The sequence below is a fragment of the Diuraphis noxia genome, unplaced genomic scaffold (genome assembly GCF_037042655.1).
Source record: "Diuraphis noxia isolate RWA-SAM2 unplaced genomic scaffold, SU_Dnox_SAM2 contig0001, whole genome shotgun sequence".
Taxonomy (NCBI): domain Eukaryota; kingdom Metazoa; phylum Arthropoda; class Insecta; order Hemiptera; family Aphididae; genus Diuraphis; species Diuraphis noxia.
The window spans coordinates 61,363,493-61,381,592 of NW_028301711.1; the positions used below are offsets into that span (position 1 = coordinate 61,363,493).

Genomic DNA, 18,100 nt, shown 5'->3' on the forward strand with positions numbered 1-18,100 from the left:
CACCAAAATACTAAAAAATGACCGTAAAGCATAAAATTACGTAAAAATGCAAAAAATGCAAATTGAAAATTGTACCATTAAATTGTATATTTCAGGAATCAAATTTCTGTAAAGACGAGACTTGAATGTAACAATTAGAAAAGAAGATGCAATTGCAAGTTCTGGGCTCTAGTAATTCCGGACACTTGTAATTTTCATTATATTAATATTAAACGTAAATTAGGCTCATTCCCGTATTGTATGCTAAATAAATAATATAATAATAATAGCTAATAATAAGTTATTGTTGCTGTGGTCTACACAATAACACAAATATAAACAACATACCTACATACATCATAATATTAATAATTATTTATTTTATTTATTTATTTCTATTAGTTTATTGATCATATGACCAGCAATTATGGCTAATAGCTGTTTGTAGGGGGAAATGGTTGGTCTGGAATATGTAATGTATGTGTGCCGTGTGGCAAAGATTTGTTCCTAAACACCAGGATGATCACCCATTCGGGTGCTAGCAACACCTGCCGGTACGCAGTGGCGTGCTGATCGGTATTTAGTACCTACTATCTAATAGCCAATAGATAATAGATATTTTTCCATAGTCTTTACTATTTATAGACTATAACAAACACAACAACTATAACGCGCGTCGTCGAGTGTATGATTATTATTAGAATGACTATTCGGTGCGAGCACGATAAGAATAAGATAACAAGCACATGAAAGCGCTTTCATTCGATTTGTTCGTTCGATAATGTAATGTTACATTTTGTGTAATTGTGTGACGTGTATACATCCACCTCAACGTTTTTACTTCGTTATAACTTTTATTCATCGTGTCTTCATCTGAAAACATAATTGTATGTGCGTGCGGAAAAAACAATAATAATATTTATTTGATTAATTGGTCCCGACACGTAAATGCTTGTAAAGTTGCTAAAATAAAGCAACAGAATTTAAAAATTTCAACTTTTTTTAGTTAAATTACTCCAAGTCCTTCTTTAAAACACAAGTTAGAAAGTACGGATTTGGAAAACCAAACTAAAAGAAAACCTGAATTTTCATGTAAGTATTTTCAATGTACAATAGATATAATATGAAAAATCCATGTCATAATTATTAAATTAAGTATTACAAATTATTAAATTTTTTTCGTTAATATATTTAGTTAGTTTATTAATTATGACTTGCTCGATTTTATAAAATTAAGCAATATGCATTAAATATTAATAACATAAGTTAATCTTTGAAAATATTTTGTATATTTTAGATTCTTCTGGTTTTTAAAAATGTACCTATTTAGAATACTATTAAAATCACACTGTTCAAGAAAATATTAAATACAATTTAAGTATAGCTACCTACTTAAATAGGTACTTTAAACACTGCTCTATTGGATATATTTCATATAATTTTTTTCTCTTATTATTGTTTTAGTGCATTCTAGTAATGATCAAAACCATATCGATGACAATGCTAGTGAAAATGTGATTTTACAAAGTAAGCTAAATAGTAAATACCTAGTGGCTAGTTCAAGACATTAAAATACATACAATTTCTTATGTTTTTACTTTTACTTTTAGCCCATTCCATTGATAATCTGATGGTAAACAACAATGTTAATCAAATCAAAAAACCAATCAACAGGGCCGGCGTGAATGAATAACAAGTGGGGGGGTGTGCTATGGTAAATTTGCCGACTTAAAAAAAAAAATAATAATTAAAATTTGTTAAAATGTTGTCATGTACTCATGTATTTATCAAATTACTTGCATTCAAAATATAAAATATGGTAGGTTATACAATACACATAGATTATAATATTTCTATAAGATATTTAATTTTTACATAATTATTCTTCTTTCTTTCAAAAGTGACCATTTATCAACAAGCATTGTTATATTAACATTATCCAAAATATCTTTGTTTGAGTTCAGCAGCATTAAATTTTGTAGGCGATCATTAGACGTAGTAGATCTTAAATAGTTCTTCACCATTTTTAATTTACTAAATGCCCGTTCATTAGATGCAGTACTAATGGGAGCTGTAAACACCAACCGTAGCATCATGTTCACATTTGGTAAAAGGTGTTTAAAAGATTCTGAGGTTTTTAATATTTCTAATAAATTTAACATACCCTTACAATGATGAACTAGTATTAAAAACTCGGAAAAAATTCCATCATAGTCTGTTAATTTGGATGCAGAACTTCCTGGAGGAAATAGTTCAATAATTTTTTTGAAATTGTCTGCAATATAATTGGGTTGTAAAGGTGTCGAAAATACTTTGAAAAGAGGTTCGATAGTAGTCATACATTTCTTTAAATGCTCTGAAGATAATGTTATTAATGTGTCTAGAACTCTTTTGAATTCTGATCTATAAAATGTTTTCATATCAAAGTTTGTTTGTGTAATTGGATTTGAATCTAATCTATTGGGTTTCAATCGTCTTCTATGAACTCGATTAAAATCGTAATTAGGATCAATCCCTAATTTACAAGCAAATTGTATTGAACTTTCTACAAGGTTATTCATACCTATATCGTCGTTATTAATGTCTTTTAAAATTTCAATAGTATTATTTAATAACATTAATGCATCAATTACATTTAGTTCTATCGCTTCAAGTTTTTCTGTTAAAATTTTCATTTTATACATAATGTTCTTCATAAAATACATAGCAACAATAAAATCAAATGATAACATTTTTTTTGAAAGTCCAAAAGCTTGTGTTCTTGTTTTTTTATCCATTTTCTGAGCAGAAGACATTACTTGAAGTGCTTCTAAAATTATCTCATAAGATATCCATACAGCTTTTATTGACCCCGCTCGGGCAGTCCACCTGGTTTTTGAAAGGTTCCGTAAATGTAAAGAATTTTCTATCTCGGTTAACTTGGAGTGTAAATGGGCGTATCTTTTAGTACTCGATGAAAAAAAAACATACAATTCCTCAAGATTAGAAAATAAGTCCCCAATCATTGAACTTGCATCACAACTATGTTCCAAGAAAGTATTTATTCGATGGGCCTGACAAGGAATAAAATAAATTATATGACCAACAAGATCAGATAGTTTCTGCTGGGTTCCGTTTATCTTACCAGACATGCTACTTGCAAAGTCATAAGACTGAAAAGCAATATTTTCACATGGTAGACCATTTTTTTGTATTATTTCTTTAATGTTCTCAGCGATTCCCAGACCAGTTTTATCAAAAGCTTCACACACTGCTACTAATCTTTCAGAAACTTCTCCACAAGGATCTACGTACCGTAAACAAATTGATAATTGATCTTGATGTGAAACATCTGGTGTTGTATCAGCCATCACGGAAAAAAAATCAGATTTTTTAACTTCTTCAATAATTGTGTTCTTTGTTTCATCTGCTAGTAAGTCAATAAATTCATTTTGGGAATCATGGCTAAGATAAGTCACATTGTGTTTTCTAAATTTTTTATCATCAAGCCATCTTTTCATAGCTGGATTATGCCTCGATATTAACAGAACCAATTGATTAAAATTTCCGTTCTCCTCATTCATATCACCGCGGAACGCAAGTCCTTGGCGTGCAAGGGTACGGGCAATATCTAACAATATAGTAATCACTTCTTTATGAAAATGTATTTTATGTTCTACTTCAATTGCTTGTTGTCTATTTACCTTGTTAAGAATGCAGTCAATATGGTTTGAGGAAGTTAAAAAATTTCTAAAATCAATCAATGCTGAGTTGTGTGATTTTGAAGAAAAATGTAGAGCCAGTTTTCCTTGTTTATTTTTTCCCCTCCCCTTCATTTGATGCCAATTTCGAACACCACTTACAACCCATGCTGGATCGGCAAAACTTCTATTAGGGCCATTAGGAAATAGAGAACAAATAAAACAAAATGCTGCATCTTTTTGTATACTATATTCCAAGTGAGGAAATTCATTGAACCATAATGAGGTAAATTGGCTTTGTTTTTCTGTAGGAATATTTAAGTTTTTTGGATATTTGGCCAATTTAGGTTGATATGGCCCAAGACTCAAAAGATACTTTCTCTGAGATGATGATTTTACTATTTCTCTCTTTCCAGGATCATGTTCTGGAAAACTATCCAAAATATTTCCAGATTCAACAGTTTCATTAGGTATTAAAGAGCTTAAAACTTGTTCAGTTGTTATTAAATATTGTTTAGATTCAATTTCAATAGAAGTTATGATATGTGAAGTCTCAATTAAAAATAATATTGGGTTTGGTGAAGATTCACTTTTAATTGTGGTTAAAAGTCTACTACATTGTTGAAAACGGTTAACTAGTGATTCAAGCATACCAGCACATACAACCCAATCATTATGACTAGTTGTACTAATACATTCAATACCTGTTGAAATATAATACATAAATATAAATATAACATACTTAATCAAAAACTAATCCACGAGCACAAATATTTTGTACTGATTTAGAGATAGATTTTAGTTTAATATAATAGTACATTTTGCAAAATGTAGGTATCTAAAAATTAATTAATTATAAATAATACTTATAATAAATATTATCAATAATAAAAATAAAAATTATACAACTCAGTATTCACCTTGTTGGCAGACATCAGATTCAATTATTTTACCATTTTCTTCATATTTTAGTTCATCTATAATATTATCTGGTATAAAATACATAAGTATTATATTTACAGAGATTTACAGTTATATCATGATAAATAATTAATAAGATATATTTTAACATACCTTTTTCTGGTTCTTCAGTTATAGATTCCATGCATTTTCCTAGTTCAACTAGTTCAATGTTTTGTTTATCTATTAACAATTAGTATATTTTGAAATAATATAATTAATAAGATATGTTTTAACATACCTTTTTCTGGTTCTTCAGTTCTAGATTCCATGCATTTTCCTAGTTCAACTAGTTCAATGTCTTGTTTATCTATTAACAATTAGTATATTTTGAAATAATATAATTTGATTTTTGTAAAAAACCAACGTGTAAATAATCTAATTTACTTGTAATATTTGGTATATCTGAAGATATCAGTTGTACAGGTACAGTTTCCAAAGATAGGGTAGAAAAATGGCCTTTGTCCTACATATTAAAAACAGAAATTTAAAATTCAGAAAAAATCTTAATTTATTATATTATATTATACACAAAGTTTAAATTATTTTATAATAAATAATAATGAATAAACTAATAAATAAATATACTTAAATATCTGAAGGTTTTAAATTCTAAAGCTAAAACAAATCATACCTCCTCATTATTTGTTGATAGCTGTACACTTTTCCTTTTACACAGTGCAGATGCTGCTATAAATGGATTGTCAGGAGCGCCAAAATGTTTCACGTTTATTCTGTTACCACCGTGTACATTTAATTCATGTTTTCTTCTATAATCGTCGTCGAATGTGCTACCACAGGTTAAGCATTCGAGTTTTGTCCTTTTTCTCTTTTTACTCGTATTCATTTTTAACAAAATTGAAAATACCAACAATATAACACAATAACAACACAACAGGAGTCGATAGAATAAATTTCAATTTATAAAATGAAAACGATAACGTCGATAACAACATTTTGATGTGTATTGTAAAATACTAAATAGGAAAATACAACCAATGCTATTAATAATCTATTTATATCCGCAATACTGATGATAATAAATAAACTGATTGCACTGTTGTAGTTTCAGCCGTTTCAGGGTGCCTCAAAATATGACATAAGCAAAAAATAATCTACCAGACCTGTAACTCATCAAAATTGTGAAACCATAATAATTAATAATAATATTTAAAATTCACAATTTTTTTTTTGTGTATCAATAATCAATAATAAATAAGTAGGTACTTTTTCTACTTTTTACCTTTATTTTTAAATTTGCCGACTTCTTATACAAATAATAATTTGCCGACTAATTAACATAAAAATACCAAGTAGGGGGGTGTGACACCCCCCCACACCCACCATTAACGCCGGCCCTGCCAATCAATGAAGATACTGTTGCACAAGGTAAAAATAATTATTTATCAATTTAACTTATGCTTGCTATTTGCTTGTTGTAATGAAAATTTAGAAAATATAATATTTTTTTTACTAATTGAAATTATTTAAAAAAATATTAAAATTTAGTTTTAAGTTAAGTATAAATATACAAGTTGTATCTGTAAATATTATTATATGTAAAAATCATAGGAGTTTGTGACTTCAAAATTTTTATTTCACTTTTGTGGTAACCTAGACACTTTTAATACCTACTCATTTCTTCAGTACCGAGTACAAGACATTTTATTATTTTTATTATTTTAGATTTGGAACGGAGTGATGAATGTATTTTTTAGCAACACCAGTTTTTGACAAAATAGAATTTTAGATTTGGCTGTTTCTCAAAAACTTAAAACTGTAGATAGGTACTTGAAATTCTCACCAAATTTTGACGTACATGGTATAACTTTTGAAAGATGTTGAGCCAGTGGCGCATTTAGACATTAAGCTCCCTAGGGCAACATTTTACTAGCGCCCCCCTCATCCCCACCAAGAAATATACAATTAATATTTTTTGTAGATAATAAATATAAATATATTTAATATAGATATTTATATACTTCAACAGTTAACAAACAATATTTAAAAAAAATGTAGGTAATTATATTTTTCGTCGAGCACGGTCTTGAGCAAATTCTTGATAATATCATCATAGCTTACTGTGGTAGTGACATCAGCTGCTATATTCATAATTGCTAATGCAGATAGTCTTTCTTCGTTTGACCTTAAGTATGATTTTATGCGTTTTAGGGCTGAAAATGATCTCTCAGTTGAACAGTTACTAACTGGAGTACACAATAACATTCTTAAAGCAATACATCATAAGGAAAGATATCCTTTAAATCATTTTTTCTTATAAACACTAACATATCTCGTATACTTTGAGGAGTCTTGGAAATGGTTTTTAAATAACTGCCAAAATGAATACATTCATTGGAAAATGTAGTTCCCAAATCTGTACTGTATTCATTTCTTAAAAACTCAGCAGATATCCTTATGTCTGCTGCTGTCATTTCAGTTAGTTTAAAAAAAAAGTAATAATAAATAAACCAGAAAACTACAATAGCACAAACATAGTCAAGTATTCAGGCTTACCTTGGCCCCTCATATAAGCCAGGTTTATACCAATGTTCTTCATTGTAGTTAATAGCCCTTTCCCGGTAACGTCTACTACAGGAACAAAGCATACAAAGTCTTCTCTAATTACATATTCACCATCACACTTATCGACATATCGAAAACACATAGAAAATTGCTCTATGCCGCTTATATCAGTGCTTTCGTCGGCAATCACAGTAAAATATCTTGATTTGTTAATTCGTTGCACAATATTGGCTGTGATTAACTTTCCTGATGTATCAATAATTTCATTTTCAATGCGATGGTTTGTGTACATTGCATTAGCACTCGCAGTTTTGAAATGATTCTCCAAAGCATGATCACCGCTTTCAATAGCAAATCGAAGCCACGCTCGGAAATTTCCATCGTTTTCTTTTGGCATGTCTATTAATAAATTACCATCATCACGATGACCTCGCATTGCAATACCCTGTCTACCGCAAAACAAAATGGCTCGGATGATAGGAATCAATTTTTTTTTGTCTATTTTCAAGTTGTTGTTTTTTTCTTCCCTTGTCGATTACAGTGATCACGTCATTTTTTTTATTTTCGTAAACCAATTTGTAATTTTGACCATCTTCCACAGCATCTTTATGATATTTTTTTGTTTGATGTTTTCTGAACTTTTCAAGAGCTTTTTTCCAGTCTCTAAACGCAGTTTCAACAAAAAAATTCGGACGTTCATGACCTCCTTTACCAATAGATTTTAAACCAAATGATACGCAATATCGGCAATATGCTCCATCTTCTTTAGCTGAATACACTAACCATACGAAAGAACGACACCAAGAATACTGAAATTTAAAATTTCGATCGCCTGAAGTCGGGAACTTGAAATCAATTTTTGGCATCCAAGAATGCATTATAACATTATATTATCACCATCATTTAATGTTTGTCGACAAAAATTTGGTATGTCATTCTAAAAATCCTACGGATATAATAGAAATTCAACATAATTCATATTTAACATCATTTTTTGGTATTGATTTTATAATGATGTGTGTTTTTAAAAATTTTTTTTTTTTGTGTCTGTGTACAGCATAACTAGTCGAGGTAATGCTTCGATTTCAAAATTTTGGATGGCCAAAAATACTTGAAAATTTAATACAAGGTTCCTTATGAGTTGTTCTTATAGTAGTTAAAAAAAATCCAAAATCGTTAGTCACAATTTTTTTTTATAAGCGTTAATAGTTAAAACTTTTACGAAATATGTCAAAATCGCCAAAATTTGCAAATAATTTTGAAGTTGAAAAATCATAAAATTTTTGTGTTTGTATCTAAGGATAAAAAATTCAACACTATGTCTTCCACAAGTTTTCCTTAAAGTAGCTATAGAGAAAACTCGAATCATCATTACAGAAAAAATTTTAAGCACAATTAAATTTTAAATTTTCACGAAGTAGCGTGAATTACGATTACGATTTATCCTCAAACGATTTAAATTTTTATTAATATTCAAAAAGTATAAGTCATGGATACTTGAAAATTTCTACAGTTATTTAGATTGCCATTTTCTTTACATGATTTAATTTTCAAAATATTTCGCTTATTTTAATGCTATTTATAGACATTTGAAATATTCGTTTATGTTTATTTAAATGTGATATAGTATATTAGTATATCTTAGGACCTAGGCTGACAAATCATCTCCGTTCAGAATCGTATTTCGTATACAATGATACCTATCATTCAGTCTATAATTTTGAATTAAAAATACTAAAACACAAATTGTATAATTTAAGACGACGCGCCATACTTGCATGGTTAGTTTAAATGTTTATGTTATCCATATTAAATTTCGATATAAAAAAATAATCTAATTTAGTTTAACTAACCTTATGATTTGAAGTTACTTGTGACACAATATTTTTTTGTTTTTTTGTTGTAGGACTCTCTTCTAATGTTACGGGGACACCAGGGTCGTCAATGTCTTTGTTATTGTCATTGTCCACTTTTAATACACAATATACATTAAAGATAATAAACTATACGTATCAATAAATTCGTTTTAAGACACTACGAAAAATATATAATAATAGTAATTACCTTCGTTTTTTTCAATTATTGTTTTGGATTTGGAAGATGAGTTTTTAAAATAGTCGGTTATAGATGTATTTTGTCTTTTCATTTTCAATTTTATAATAATAATATAACACTAATTTACATTAACTAATGTCTAATTCGGACTTAATGCCTTGACAATGTGCACACCCGTAATGACCGTAATACAATATTATATAGGTACATAGGAACATTGATATTATCTGAATATCGAAGGAAACGATTGACTATTGTTGATCGTTATCGCATGACCTATACACTACGACTACATGTCATATTATAACATATAAATAAATACAATAGATTATAACGTGTAACGTTTAACGTTTAACGAGTAAACGAAATAGGGAAACCCATTAATCATAATGTAGCAGTGCAAATAATATTATATCGATTATGCAGTGGCGGCTCGTGCCTAGGTGTGCAGGTGTGCGCACACCACATAGATTACTTAGATATAATAGTGAAAATGTATAATAAAAATGTATACCTAATAATAAATAAATGTTAATACAATATATTCTGTTAAACTGTATTTATTATATAAAAAAATTAAATGTTAAAAACAAACAAACGACTATATTTATTATTATACTCCTAATATGTAATCGAATTATGCAACAAATACTCATCAACTGGTGTGCAGCTCAGTCTGAACACCGTCTGTCTGTGTAAAATACGTTTGGTTTCGAGTGGGGGAATCGGCAATTATATGTGACCTTGGTGTGCAGCTGTAGATGTAGCTGATATGAGCGACACTAAAAATGCTGTATACTTGTTAGATACTATCGACACCAAAGACCATAGTCATACATGGGATTATCTTGTTCAATTAGCAGAAAGCACTATTAAATTATGTGAAAGTTTTGGTTGTACTGTTGGCAGTGATGTTACCGATAATGCTAGTAATATGAGTAAAATGAAAACTAACTTAGCTATGAGTGATTCAGAGTGAAGGACTTAATAATAAACATATTATAACTTACGGCTGCTCAGCTCATTTATTAAATTTATTTGCGCATGACATAGAAGCTGAAGGTGTAAAGAGTCATATAAAATCAATCTTTAAATATTTTAGAAACACACATTTCTTTGCTGCCAAATACAAACTTGAAGGAGGGAAGTCTCTAATTATTCCTCGAGATGTTAGGTGGAATACACTTTCAGACACGATTCAGTGTTATTTGGACAACTGGCACATATTATATAAAGTGTGTGATGAGAACCGGACTGCATGTAATCCTGCAATATTTTCTAAGGTTAAAGATACAGAAATGAAAATGACTGCAAAAGACTATCTTGTGAAATTAAAAAAAATAAGTATAACATTAGACAAAGTTCAGGCAGATGGATGTACTTTAAGTGAAGCAACTCATTTATGGTTGGAATTAAAACAGTTTTTTGAACTTGAGGTTTGCAATGATTTGATGATTGAAAAAGCTACTAAAAGGTTTGACATGGCAGTGACAGAATACCATTTATTAGCTTATATTTTGGATCCTAAATATAGAGGAATAAAATTAAATTCTGATCAAATGGATTCTACTCTAGATTTTATAAATTTATATCACCAAGAAATTATGCCAGAAATAATAACATATCAAGCTGAAGCATATCCTTTTAAAGACTATCTTTTTAAAGAACGAACAGTCAGTCAAGTTAAACCTTTAACTTGGTGGTTATCATTAAAAAAAAATGTTTCTTCAGAAATGCTATCACTAGTTACAAAATTATTTACTGCTAGTGCTTCTTCAGCTGGAGTTGAACGCATATTTTCTTCGTATGGCCTTGTTCATTCGAAACTAAGAAACAGACTTGGAATTTAAAAATCGTCAAAATTAGTTACTATTTTTAAATCACTGAACAAAGATTTCACTTATGATTAAATAATAATTATTAATATGTTAAACTGTTAAAGTTAATCACAATTTTGATTTTGTTAATTTATCAATAAGATTTTTATATAATTTTCAGACTGAAAAGAAAAAGCAATGTATCTATGTTACCTTTATTATTTATTTTTAATATTATACCAATAGGTATTATTATATTTTCAAAGACTGAAGAAGTGAAAACTGAAAAGCAATAATTTATGTCATATTGTTCTTTATGAAATAGTATTTTTAATTTAGTTTTTAATTATTTACAACTGTTTATAATTAACTATTAAGTTAATACAAATAAACGCTATAGAATTGTTACTACAAATTTTAATTTAAAAAACCTTTTTGAACATAATTTTAAAGTTTTCCCCCTTCTGCTAGAAACTTCTTAAGAAAATAAACACCCGGTTGTTTTACTGATTGCATAAAACCATAAAATATAAATTTATTTGAAATACGATTGTAATATGTTAATATGTGGTCCAAATTTATTTATTTTTTTTTTTTAATTGAAATTCAGCTATAATTTTTTTGTTTGTTTTATTCAACTGTTTTAAATGATTAAGACAAATTTCAATTTGTTTTATTTAGTTGTTTTAAACATGTTTAAAACAAAATGTTTTAAACAAAACAACTCTGTAATTTTAGGTACATAAGATAAAATAACTATTACGTTTTAAATTAATCATCCATTCATTTCGGGGGGGGGGGGGGGGTTGAACCCCCAAACCCCCAAACCCCCAAACCCCCTGCGTCTACCACAGAATCCTTATCTTTCACATCACTTATGTAAAATTAGTGAAAAAAAAAATTGTTTGACATTTTTATCCAACAATACCCAAAATAAAATGTTAATAATATTAAGTGAAATGGTTCGAGAAAAAATAATTGTTGAATTAAAAAGTAGTGGTGCTTTTGCTCTAATTATAGACACCACAACAGACTTGTCCAAGTTAGAGCAGTTGGCCTTTGTAGTAAGATTTGTAACTAATGATGGTAAAATTCAAGAACGTTTACTTGCACTACAAGTGGCTAGTGGAAAAGGTTTGTTCAATACTTTTAATAATATTTATGAAAAGTATAAATTAAATTGGAAAGAAGAACTTATTTCGCAAGCGTATGATGGTGCAAGTTCAATGCAAGGCGAGTATCAGGGATTAAGAACATATGTACAATCCCAGAATCCAAGAGCTGTCTACATTTGATGTTTCGCACATGTGTTAAATCTTGTCGTTGTAGATGTTTGCGAGTCAAGTATTGAAATTAAAACATTTATTTCTAACATCCAATCCCTGACTACATTTATGTCTGCTAGAAAACGGACAGCAGACTTTGTTGATTCGCAAATTGTATTGTATCCAAATGCACGGGTATTTAGAATGAAAAATCTATCAACCACCCGCTGGACCTCACACGACCGCGCAATTAATGTAGTTTTTACAAAGTACTTGGCTGTTGTGGAGTCTTTAGAACACCTCACAAAATCAACTGACACCAGCACATCATCTCAAGCTAAAAGTGTTTACCAAAATATAACTTCATTTAAATTTATATTGACCATGATGTTAATGAAAAAGATATTTAATGTAACATCACCTCTCTCGAGATATTTACAATCATCTACTTTAGATTTTATTCAAGCATTAATTTTGATTGACAGTGCCAAAAAGCAATTGATAAAATTAAGAACCGAAGAGTCGTTTAAAATCTTAATGAATGAAGCAAAAGACTTTGATATACTACATGAACTAGAAGAAACAAATTTAAAAAAAGAACGTATAAGAAGGATGAAGAAAATGGTAGATGAATTTTGCAGCGATGAAGCCCCTGTTGATGCTATTATTAAATTAAAAACCAACGTTTATTTTTATACATTCGATGTTATAATTGGGACTATAGATAGTCGTTTTAAATCAAATCGCGGTGTATTGACTGATCTTAGTTTTTTTCTTATTCACGGCTCAATGATGCTGCAAACAGTGTGTCACTTCCTCCAAATACTTTTATGGATATATCAAAATGGTTGCCAGAAATTAATGTGGATAATTTACAGTCCGAGTATCTAATGTTTGCAGCAAATTTTGAATCATTGGAAGCTAGATATGCAGAAAAAAATGTTGATAGCGACAAAAATGATAATGATGATGAGATAGCTTTGAAATACAATCTTAAAGAATTAGGGTTTTCTGTACGAATGATTCAACTTATTAGTTCATTTGGCTTACTAGCTTCATTTCCAAACTTATACTTGGCTTTTAAGGGCATGTGTACAATTCCAGCCTCATCTGCTTCTGCTGAACGCAAATTTTCTAAGGTAAAACTACTAACTTATTATTAATTAATTTTTTTTAAGCTCTGCTGTTAATTTGCAACAAAAGTATTATGAAGTTTCATTAATTGAGTAGTACTTATGCTTAAATCTTTATAAGAAATGTTAATTAAGTGCTCTAAACAAATATGTTATAATTAAACCCATTTTGTTATGAATTAAATATTAATATAGCACCTTTTTACAATTTTGTACTAAAATTATAATGCAGAATTTCACCTTATTGTCGCAAAACCCAACATGTATTATTATTAAAAATGTAATAATATTGAATACAGACATACACTAAATTTGAATGCCGTTTAAATTTTTAAATATCTTATTATTAACCTTCTTATTAAATTAATGTTAGGAAACGAAAAAAAAAGTGATATTAATTATTTAAAAATTAACAATTTTTTGTCACTTTTTTGTAAAAAATAAATTAATGATTTAAGGTGCAATAAAATGTATATTTATTCCGAGTATAAATACAATTTGTATGTACTTAGGTAGGTATAATTAGGGCTGTTCGATTGTTTCGATTAATCGATTATTTTTTTTAAAAGTATTCACCACCGATTAATCGCATTACCCGATTAATCGAATTATCAATTAACCGAAACGAATGTACATTTTTAACGAACTCGGTATCAAGTATAACCGTGGTCGCCAAGGTAAAAATATTATACCATATTTTGACTATCAACATTAAAATAAATGATAATACAGTCTATAGTTGTTATAGTTAGGTTAGGTAAGTATACTGAAACTGATTTCCAGTATTCGTGTTATTAAGCAGTGAGCATATGTTTTAGCGTCCGACTGCCGTTTCGTCTTTAGTTTTTACTTAGCAGCTTGGCTTGAATTTAAAGCTTAGTCATCAAAATGAGTCAAGTGTGAAACGTTTTTAAAAATTCCGAATGTGGTCCAAGAGCGAAGTGTGAAATCTGTCTCAAAAGCTTGACGAACTCTGGTACGAATACCACAAATCTCTGGAATCACTTGAAATCGGTTCATAAATATAAATATCATGAACTAGACAGATTAAAAAGAGGTACAGAAGACATAGATGATGATTTAGAAACCAGCGGTAGATAGGTAAGTTCCAACTTTTAATTTCAAACATAATCATTAATAATTATCTGCTACGTTAACAGTACGTCAGTGGTCAGTATCTACCTACTTGTATTTTTAAAATAATTACCTGTTTTTAAATATGAATTTATTACAACATTTTTGGTTTTTTAGTATTTATATTAACATTTTATGTTTTAATTTAAATTTTTAGTTCAACCATTACTCACGACCTATCAATGGATAATATCAGTAATATTCAAAATGAATCAAGTGATACTCAAACAAGTCTAACAGATGAACAAACTTCAGCTGCAAGTAGTAAAATAGTAAAAAGTGGTCATGTCCAGCAAACTTCCATAACTGCATTCACCTTCAAATCTATGCCAAAATGTACAAAATTAAAACTAGATAAAGCTCTAGCATATTTTATATCATTAGATATGATTCCATATAGTATTGTAGAAAAAGAATGATTTAAATTGTTTACAAAAGCGTTAAATCCGAGTTATCAATTACCAAGCAGAAGTACTCTGACTAATAAAAGAATTCCAGATTTATTTAAAGAGACAAAGCTAAAGATTGAACAAATATTGTCAGAAGTTCCATATTTATCAATAACTACAGATTGTTGGACTTCTGTTGCCAATAAACCATTCATAGCTATCACTTGCCACTTTTTGGACGAATGTTTTAACCTTGGTAAATATTTAATTAAAACGTCTCTAGTATTTAAAATAATGTTGTTTAAGTTATTTTTTTTTATACTTTCAGATAGTGTTTGTCTGGGATGTGAAGAGCTTAGTGAAAGTCACGCAGGGGAAAATATTGCAGATGTCTTACAAGTTATTTTGATGGAATACAATTTTAAATTTGACAAAGGAATCTCTATTAGTGCTGCTACAACGGACTCTGGAGCAAATATCATTAAAGCTATTAACAATTTAATGGTACCCCATGTGTCTTGTTTTGGTCAGAGCTTCAACACTTCGGTCCAAAAAGTTTTTTCTCTACAAGAAATAAAACCTATCATAGAAAAAGTGAAAAAAATACAAAACATATTTGCATATTTCAACATATTGAGTATCGAACAAGAAAGGTATGGATTCAAGTTAACTAAATTTCCCTCTTTTTCAAAGACAAGATGGTGGTCTATGCTAGATGTTTTGGATGTGGTTATATCTCAAGAACTTCCGCTTTCATCATTTCTGAAAACCCATAAAAAAGGTGTGCATAAAGAAAAAATGCTAACAGAAGATGAAATGAAAATAATAAAAAATATCTTGTTAGTATTGAAACCAATACAGGTAATATCTGATAATTTATCTGCAGAATCTTATGTAACAGCATCTGCAATTCTTCCTGTAATAAAAATGTTGGAAAATAAAATGCAATATCAAGAGTTACAAACTGACAATGATATGAGTCATGATAATTATTTTGACCCCTGTTAAAAAATCTATTTTTCAAAACAATTATTGATGTACTTCATACTCGGTATAACAATTCAATAATATTGCAATTTTGTACTGCTTTGGATCCAAGATTCAAATTAGAACAGTTTAATTTTGATAATGCAGAAGAAACTTTATTCAAATATACATTACAAGTAGAATGTCTACGAAACTGGAAATATTGGCAATCCAAATCTGATTCACCATCATTTAGTTCTAGTACAATGGTACATCAAAATAAAAAAAACTAAAGGATTATCACTTTCCGCTATTTTCAACCCTGAATTTAGCTCAGAAACAGTTAATATGGTAAGAATATTTTAAACTATTTGAATATTTAATATTATTACACTAATACAGTAATACATATATAGGTATTATTGTTAAATGTACTAATTATTATTGTTTTGTCTATTTACTGTAGGACCAATTACAAGATTCAAATTCTACACCTGTAATGTACATTTCAAAAGAAATTATTTCTTATTTTCAACTTCCTAAAATTTCATATGAACAAGATCCAATAAAGTGGTGGTCATTAAATAATAGTATGTTTCCTATTCTTGCAGTGACTGCTAAAAAGTTATTAAGTGTACAAGCTACCAGCGTAGCATCAGAAAGAGTCTTTAGTCGTGCTCGGAATATAATAACAGACACTAGGGCATCATTGACCGATTATCATTGTAGTCAACTTATATTTTTGTCAATGAACAAAAAATATGTGAGCAATCCACTTTAAATGTTCCTTTTAAATATATGATTTGAATATTTTATATAAGTTACTATTACCAAAATAAGTGTTGTTTTTAATTTTAATTTTGTTTTTGTTTTTTTTTTTTAAATTATAGTATTAAAAGAAAGTAATTTCTTATATGTACTTAAAAGAAAACAAGTTTCTTTTAAATTTTGTTAAATGATTATTTAAATATTGTACAAAAGTTACTATTGCTTTGTTTTGTTTTTGTTTTTTTTTTTTTTAAAATATTATTTAAAAAAAAGTTATTTCTTATGTGTAATTGAAAAAACAAGTTCCTTTTTAATTTTTTTTAAATGATTATTTAAATATTGTACAAAAGTTATTATTGCAGTCTGAATTACTAAAAAAGAATGTTTTGTTTTGTTTTTAATTTTAATTTTGTTTTTTAAAAAGGAATATAGTATTTAAAAGAAAGTTATTTCTTATGTGTAATTGAAAAAACAAGTTTTTTTTAAGTTTTTAAATGATTATTAAATTTAAATATTATTACATGAGAATATAAGATACTATTAAAGTATTACTAAAGAAAAATGTTTTATTTTGTTTTGTTTTTACAAAAAAATATATAATTATAATTTAAAATTATATTATATTATATTATTTATATAGTGTGTAAAACTAACTTATTTCTTATGTATACTTAAGTCTTAAAAGGAAACAAGTTTTTTTTAAATGATTAAGTATTTAAATACTGTTACAGAACTTACTAAAAAAAAAATACTATTTAAATATTGTTACAAACGTTACTACTACGTTACAAAACTATTACAGTAATTCCAAAAGAAGTGTTTTATTTTGTTTTACAAAAAAATATATAATTATAATTTAAAAGAAAGCCATCTCTTATGTGTACTTAAAATAAGTATATTAAATATTAATCTAACGAGTAACGATAAGTCATTGCATTTGAAAAATCTTAAATGAGTAAACCATAAACCTAGCAGGAAATATAATTCAGCAATGCTCAAAACCATTCAACTTTTATCGATTAATCGATTGTTTTTATATATTAACTGATTGTTTTAATAGATTAATCGATTTTTTTAATAGATTAATCGATATGTCTGACTATTTCAACAATCGAGCACTCTAGCACTTATTGATAAAAATCTTCAATTAATCGAAATTTTCGATTATTTAGTACTTTTGACAATCGAGTATGTATTATGACAATCGAACAGCCCTAGGTATAATTGTTAAAACTTCATTTTTATTTATCAACAGGTTAAGATTATTAAAAACCGATTACGGACAACGGTAGGACAAGAGAGACTTGAGTCACTTATGTAGTTATGTTACTATCTTGCAAAAAAGACATCAGTATTGATATGGATGAAGCAATTGACAGACTGGGAAGATCATCTAAAGTGCTAGAAGAGGCCCCTTTATTCAAATAA

At 28.3% G+C, this 18,100-nt stretch overlaps 1 protein-coding gene and 1 pseudogene across 1 annotated transcript; one reads left to right on the forward strand and one right to left on the reverse strand.

Annotated features, from left to right (window-relative positions):
* Positions 1 to 1,760: 1,760 nt before the first annotated feature.
* LOC149061140 (52 kDa repressor of the inhibitor of the protein kinase-like) lies at positions 1,761 to 3,243 on the reverse strand. Its single transcript, XM_089216217.1, has 2 exons — positions 3,104 to 3,243; positions 1,761 to 3,032 (listed from the first exon to the last, which is right to left on the reverse strand). Exons 1-2 carry the CDS (start codon positions 3,161 to 3,163, stop codon positions 1,851 to 1,853), a joined length of 1,242 nt encoding a protein of 413 aa, XP_089072343.1. The 5' UTR covers positions 3,164 to 3,243; the 3' UTR covers positions 1,761 to 1,850.
* A 6,891-nt stretch (positions 3,244 to 10,134) lies between these two features.
* On the forward strand, positions 10,135 to 18,100 carry LOC149061141 (uncharacterized; annotated as a pseudogene).